The sequence below is a fragment of the Bison bison genome, unplaced genomic scaffold (genome assembly GCF_000754665.1).
Source record: "Bison bison bison isolate TAMUID 2011002044 unplaced genomic scaffold, Bison_UMD1.0 scf7180017864093, whole genome shotgun sequence".
Lineage (NCBI taxonomy): Eukaryota > Metazoa > Chordata > Mammalia > Artiodactyla > Bovidae > Bison > Bison bison.
In genome coordinates this window covers 2087911-2094696 of record NW_011494665.1, presented here as the reverse complement: position 1 = coordinate 2094696, position 6786 = coordinate 2087911, and the positions used below count along the sequence as shown (strand labels likewise).

General features: G+C 56.9%; 2 protein-coding genes across 3 annotated transcripts in view; both read right to left on the bottom strand.

Moving 5' to 3' along the window:
* The window catches only part of PBXIP1 (pre-B-cell leukemia homeobox interacting protein 1), a 12241-nt gene extending 10760 nt beyond the window's left edge, over positions 1-1481 (bottom strand). For both annotated transcript variants that reach the window (XM_010838327.1, XM_010838328.1), the window contains exon 1: positions 1388-1481. The gene's annotated coding sequence lies outside the window, so the exon portion shown is untranslated. The remainder of the gene's footprint in view (positions 1-1387) is intronic.
* Positions 1482-2302: 821 nt separating this feature from the next.
* On the bottom strand, positions 2303-6541 carry PYGO2 (pygopus family PHD finger 2). Its single transcript, XM_010838326.1, has 3 exons — positions 6234-6541; positions 5713-5762; positions 2303-5091 (listed from the first exon to the last, which is right to left on the bottom strand). Exons 1-3 carry the CDS (start codon positions 6334-6336, stop codon positions 4027-4029), a joined length of 1218 nt encoding a protein of 405 aa, XP_010836628.1. The 5' UTR covers positions 6337-6541; the 3' UTR covers positions 2303-4026.
* Between the last annotated feature and the right edge of the window lie 245 nt (positions 6542-6786).

The following is a 6786-nucleotide window of genomic DNA, read 5'->3' as shown; positions in this document are numbered from 1 at the left end:
TATTCCCTGCTAATCTGCTCTGACATGGTGGAGTAGGGGTGGGAAATCACTCCAGCTTCAAAAGCCTGACACAAAGCAGGACAAGAAGAGAAGGACCTACCCCTCCGTCTGTGACCAACACTATGGCCCCAGGCTGGCAACCGGGCCCTGGCATAAAGCTGAGGGGAGGATGAGCTAAGCCTGTGATCCTTTAGAGGCTTACAAGACTGCTTGCTGAGGGGCTACAAGGATGGTAAGTGGAAAAGGATCCTGAAAGGAAATCCTGGGGAGAGGAAGTAAGGCTGGGGTAGAAGCGCAGCAGCTCTACTGTGGGAAACCACTACACTTCCCCCTTCAGTGGGACACACCGTGGGAGCCCTACACAGTGCCTCCCAGAGACAGGCCCCCATCCCACAAGGAGAGAGAAGAATGGCTGCAGTGACTTCCCCACACCGCAGTCCAGCAGGACACCCCCGGCCGGCTTCTACAGGCATCCACAGAACCATCACTGTGCTGCCTTCTGGTCTCAGGCCCCACCCCCGCCACTCTGTCATCATCTCCCCAACCCCAGTTGCTGCGTGTGACTCTTAACAGGTGGCAGCAGGAAGGAAGTGGCAGCAGCTTGGGCTGAAGTCCCTGTTTACCCCCGGCTGTGTACAGCCTGCTCAGGTCCTCCAGAAGCAGGCACTATGGCAACCAGGGTGATGTCAGACCTACTGTCTCCATGGAAACCAGAAACGGTATTTGGGTCAACAAGACAAACACTTCTGAGACCCAAACAGAATACAGTCTGGAACCTGTGCACTCAGGGTTCCAAACCCTGGCTGGTACCTCTCTCTTGTTTGGATTCGCTGAAGATCCCATAAGTTCTCCCTGTTCCCCCCCAGGCCAGCATCTCACTGCCTTATTAGGAAGTTCTTTCTGCTGTCTAATTCCCACCCTTCCCTGCTGCTTTCAGATCTCTTTCTTCTCATCAACCTCTTGGAAGAACACCCACCTCCACCCCCTCCTCACTACTCCCTCTCCTTTTTTCAGGCAAGATTCAACAAAAACATCCTGTAAGGATTGTCAGGGACTTATGCTATTTCCAAAAGACAGCTAAAGGGGGAGCTCTGCCACTCTGTTCAAAGCTGGGAAGTTTCGTCCAGCTAATTTCAACCCCTCTAAGAGCTGTTTCCCCAAACCTCTAAAATAAAGCACCCAGGGCTACAAAAACTTGTCTGGGAGACCCAGAGCAAGTTCCTGTTTTGCAAACGGCCGCCCATGATCCCCCTCCCTCCCGGCCCAGAAGTGACAAACAGCTCTATAGATCCTGGGTGGAGCTCAACCCTTCAACGTTCTACCCCTCCTCTCCTCTACCCTTCCTCTCCTGGGGATCTCTGTTGCCCCTGCCCCGCTAGGGCATTACCTGACCCAGCTCTTGCTTCAGTCTTCAGCTGAACTTGTTGCTGCCTCTCCGGCTTTACAGATACAAGAAAGGAAGGTCACGTGACTGGGAACTGACCAACGGAAAGCCAACTTCCCTGAGGGGGGCGGAAACTTTTGGCCAATAACAGCTAGACTTGAGAGCCGCGGGGGTGCGGCGGGGCGGGGCAGTGGGGGCCGCCTGCAGAGCCCCTAAACCTGGGCTTACCTCCCGGTGGGACACTGGGGTTCCAGCAAACTCAACTGGGGGTCACCTCCCCTCCTTTTCCAGTGGCTAAACAATTTCTGAAGGGAAGACCCAGAACTGAAAGGCAAGGGGGTGGCATGTCCAGGACAAGGAGCCAGGTTGGTCCCAGGATAGACAAGAGACAGCTGCAGGATGGGGGAGGAGAGTGGCAAAGTGTGGGTTGTCCCTACCCTCACCCTGGCGCCGATTGTTTAAGGATGCCACTATTCTTTTTTAAAAGGGGCAGAGGGGGGTGCTGAAAAGCATCCTAAAATGCAATCTGCTAGACCAGGGCAGCCCCTTCCCCCACCCTTGGAGCTACACTGACCTCCTGACTCAGGAGTGGGAGTGGGGCACTACACGGAGAAGCACTAATGGCAATTGTCTCCCTGAAGCCTTGGGGCCGAAGATCCTGCTTGGCTCTAGGCCTGGCCCAGGAATGTGCTCAGAAAGGAAACTTGTGTTCTCACACCAGGGACACAGGGAGAGATGGGGCAAAGAGGCCTCCCCAGGCTCCACAGCTTGTATTAGGTCAGCTCAGGGGCCTGACTCTTCCAGCTATCCCCACTTCCAGAGACCCTGGGGGGTCCCTGTCCTCACCCCCCCAACCATCCTCACCAGCAGTGACTGACTCATTCCAACCTTGTGCACACCAACACCAAGGAGTCCGGGTGTGGATCTTCCGAGTCATTTTATTAATCCAACCGTACAAAACTTTCCCCACCACATCTCTGCCACCCCCACTTTCTTCCAAAAAGCAGTGGCATGAAAGGGAGAGAGGGACTGACCAGGCAGCCCCCCATCCCTGGCCAGGAGCCATCTTACAAAATGCAGGGCGGTGCGGGGGGTGGGGTGGGGTGGGGTGGAGACCACAAAAACATCAACAGATAGAGGGGCAAACAGAACCACTAACACAACACAAAGTTGAGCAGTGAGGGGGTTGCCATCTCTGCTGCAGGATGGCAAGGAACACTGGAAAAGAGAAGCCGAGGCCACTCCCTTCCTTCGCACAGCCTCGAAGGCTGCATGCTCCACCGGGGGAAGGCAAGAGTTCTGCAGTATACCTGTCTTCTCTTCACATGTGTAAGGTCCCAGGAGAAGTGGGGGCAGGGGACCACCAGCTTCTCTCAGGGCCAGACCCCTAGCCTGCCTTCTCTACCCCATTTGAGGAATGTGTGTAGGAGCTGTAGGGAACAGCGCGCAGCTGTGAGGGGCTCCTCATGGGGCCCCAGACCCATCTCTGGCAGGCAGGGCTTAAAACATAAAAAATAAAGCCTTGGCATGGAATTTGGCTGAGAAGCATGAGAACAGCTCGATCACCAGGCCAGAGAAGACAGAACACCAGGGAGAGAGGGGAGCAAAAACATCCAGGCTCTGGACTGCATTCTAGTACCGCATCAGTGAGGGTCCTGCAGACTCCCCAACCCATAGGCTGTGACAGGGATCCTTTTATCAGGAGAAAAAATGAGGTATAAGGGCTCTGCGCCTTTTCAAGCTTTCCTTCCATCAAGGCAGGGAACTCGAGGCGCCGAAGTTGAAGACCAGCGCTTAGTGGGGGAGGAGGGGTGTACAACCACAGAATCTGGGCTTCCAGGACAGTCTGAATGTCAAATATTCTGGTCTGTCAGACCACACATCCCAATTTTTGGCAAAAACATGGTCATTAGGGAAAAAGCACAAGAGAGGCTGAGAAAGGACCAGTGACTTTGGTATGAGGGAGATATGTCCTGACAGCATCTTATCTACTGTCTCCAAGCCCCAGATCACCAAGAACTGCCATAGCCACGTACTCTCCTGCTTCTTCAAGCTATTTGGTTTCTGAAAGGGGACGAGATGGACAGGTGAAGGAGTCAAGGGGAAGGTAGGAAAAGGGGAAAATCTCCATTTATTCCCTAAAGCTATCTCCCAGCGCCCATGAAAGGGCTACCGCAGAGATGGGAAGAGACCCAACTCCTCTGGCCAGAAACCTTTAATACTGGACTCCAAACACTAAGGCTGGAGCTGTGGAGCTAGAGAGGCATGTTAGGCACAGGTGTTGGGGGCATCCATCATCTGTAGAGGGGACACCCCTGCCCTTCGGATCTTCCTCCAGCCTCTTTCCTCTTGCAGCCATACCCCTGGGTTTCCAGAGACAGCCACCAAAAATGGCTCTCTTGGCAGGGCTTTGGTTTCCTGAACCTCTGTAGATCTCAATGCGTAAGTTTCCACAAGAGTGAGAGATACAGGCTCTTCTGCCTGCCCACCTCAGTTCCTTTTTCTGCCCCCAGGAGCCACTGGGTTTCTCCCCCTTGGGGATGGGAAGCCGATGGAAACCAGGACCAAGAGCCAGACAAGAAGGCAATCACCCTGAAAGAGCAGGGAGGAACATGTGCACTTCCCTGGGCCCCTTGCCAGCATCACCCATCGTTAGCGGCCACCAGCTGCCCCATGCCCTCGCGGATGTAGACAGACTGAATCTCCTTGGTCTTGAGGCAGAGATCGCAGGCCCAGACAGCAGAGGCCTCGGTGGTCAGCAGCCCATAGGCGCTCTCAGTCATGCCTGTGCACTCACGGTGGAACCACTTCTGGCAGGAGGCCTCACACAGAATGGCATCTTGGTCGTCATTCACCTCGCTCCGACAGGCACCACATGGATACACCAGGCCTGGGGGAGGCTGGGGTCCTGAGCCCCCACCTGCCTTTCCAGGGGGTGCCAGGCTGTTGGCATCTGGAGTGCCCCCACCCCGCCCACTGCTGTTTGGAGGAAAACTGGGCTGATTCCCATTAACAGCAGCAGCCGGGGAGCCCGAGTGGGGCTCCTGGGGAAAAGCAGTGGCCGCAGGGGGATTTAAGGGCTTCCCGCCATCCTCACCACCAGGGCCAGGAAAGCCAGGGTCCGGACCAGGGAAGGGACTTGTGTTGGGAGGCAGGCTGGGGAGCCCCTGACCAGGTCTCTGGAGAGAAGGGCCAAAAGGTGCCCCTGGCTGGGCAAAGCGTTGGGGGAGAGAAGGGGGGCCCAGCTCCCCTCTGGGAGGTTGTCCCATGGTGGGTGAGATCATGGGGCCAAATCCCCCCACTGGGCCTGGCATCATCTGCCCACCAGGCGGGCTAAAGTTCTGACCCAGAGGCTGGTTGAAGGGTTGGCTGGGAAAATTCATGTTACCTGGGGGTGGATAGCCAGGGCCCTGGGGGGGCATGTTGAAAGCAGGGCCCATGGGGCTGGGAGGGAAAGGGGGTGGCTGTCGACGAAGAGGCTGAGGACCTCCTCCACCCCCAGTGCCATAGCCTGGGGGTACCTGGCCTGCCATGCCCCCCTGGACACGGAAGCCCCCAAAGGGGACGGGACTGCCAAGGAATGGAGGGGCCGCGCCCCCCACCTTAGGGGCTCCGAAGTCATCCTCAAAAGGGTTGGATGCAACCAGGTGATCCACCATGGGAGTTGGGGGTGGTGCAAACTCCGTCAGGTGAGAGTACGCAGGGCCCTGGGGAAAAAGACGAGGGAAAGAGGATCATGGAGAGAGACCCAGAGCTAAACCAAGAGAGCACCAGAAACACAGAACCAGTTTTAGAGGCTAGTACCGGCCAGTTCAGACAGACCTTAAAGTGCAACAAAGAAACACAGTGGAGACCACAACCAACACAGCGCCCTAACTGTTCTGAAAAGGGGCAGAACTACACTGGAATCCTAGTTTTGACACTGAGTAACCTCAAAGTCCTGGAGCAGGCACTGAACATGTTTAAGCCTCAGGTTTCTCACCTGTAAAACAATGCTATCTCCCAAAACCACTGAAGCATTTTAGCACAATTCCTGGTACTTAGAAAAGGTTCAGCAAGTGATAGCTGTTATCATCATGGGGGAACCAGAACAGGACAAAAAGGGGAGAAGACGATTCTAATCCCCGCTGACAAAATCTCTGGTCAAATCGTCTCATCCCTACCCTACTCCCAAAATGTTATAAACTGAAGGAAAGGACCAGAAAAGGAACAAGAAAGACAACTTTCTCTTCCCCCTGCAGCTGATGCAAGATGAAGACATTGGGGTGGCAGAGCAGAGAACCCAAAGGGGCTACCAGAAATTACCCCCACAACCAACCACCATTCACCTGAGTGTTTGACTTCCTTCGCTTCTTTTCTGGACTCTTCATTTGCAGACCTGGAAAGGCAGTAAAAGGCAGACACAAACAAGTTTCCCTGAGGTTTCCCCAACATCCTTTCTCCCAACCACGATCTAGGAGATCCTTCTAATTTCAATATATTCTTGTTTATTTACTTAGTATCTAATACTTTGTTAGATACTAACAAAGGTACACTACGAAGAATAAATGGGATGCCACACTCTCAGCTGCCTCTTCCTTTAAATGAGAGACGTCCCCATCTCTTGATAGCCTCAGACTCCCAAGTGGCTCCTTCATTCCAGGTGCCCCAAACTCTAGGATCGGCAGTCAGTGACCCCTCGTCACCAACCCCTGCAGGGCTCCACCCACCTATCCTTTCCACTGAGCCTCCCCTCTCTTCAGGGCCCTCAGCCTGAGAACCGCCACCTCCCCGGCCCGCCAGCCCTCCCTCCAGGTCCGAGAGTTCTGAGCCTCGCCAGCGCCAGCCCCAGCCCCCTCAGCGTTCTCACCGGCCTTGCCCTGCTTTCTCCCGGTGCTGGGCGGCGCAGGGGGCGGTGCGGGGCCGCCACCTCCCTCCAGCTTGTCCGGTGGGGGCGGCGCCGAGGCGGCCATGGAGTGGGGACCCGGGTCAGCAGCGGCGGGGGACGGACGCGCCCTCGGGGTGCACCATGGCCCGGAAGGGAAGGCAGGGGCGGCGCAGGCCCCCGCGCGGCCGCAAGCCCGACGTGCGGCGAGGCGGGGGTGCCGAGCCGCGGCGCCAACTGCACGCTCGCCCGGCCTCACCGCCCGCCAGCGGCCGCAGCCACAGGAAGCGGAATTCGGCGTGGCAGCCACCACTGCGCTCGGCGAGGAGGGGGAGCGAGGCCCGGGCCAGACCCTCCCCGAGCGCTGGGCGGCAGGGCCGTACCAAGGCGCAAGCCTGGGGGAGCCGTCTCCAGCCCGGGAGCGCGGCGTCCCGGCTCGCTAGGGAAGACGGCAGCCCGTCGGCCCTGCGGCTGGGCCTACCATCGCGCGCCGAGGGCTGGCGCAGGGGTGCACGCTGGCCCGAGCCGCCTGGGGTCA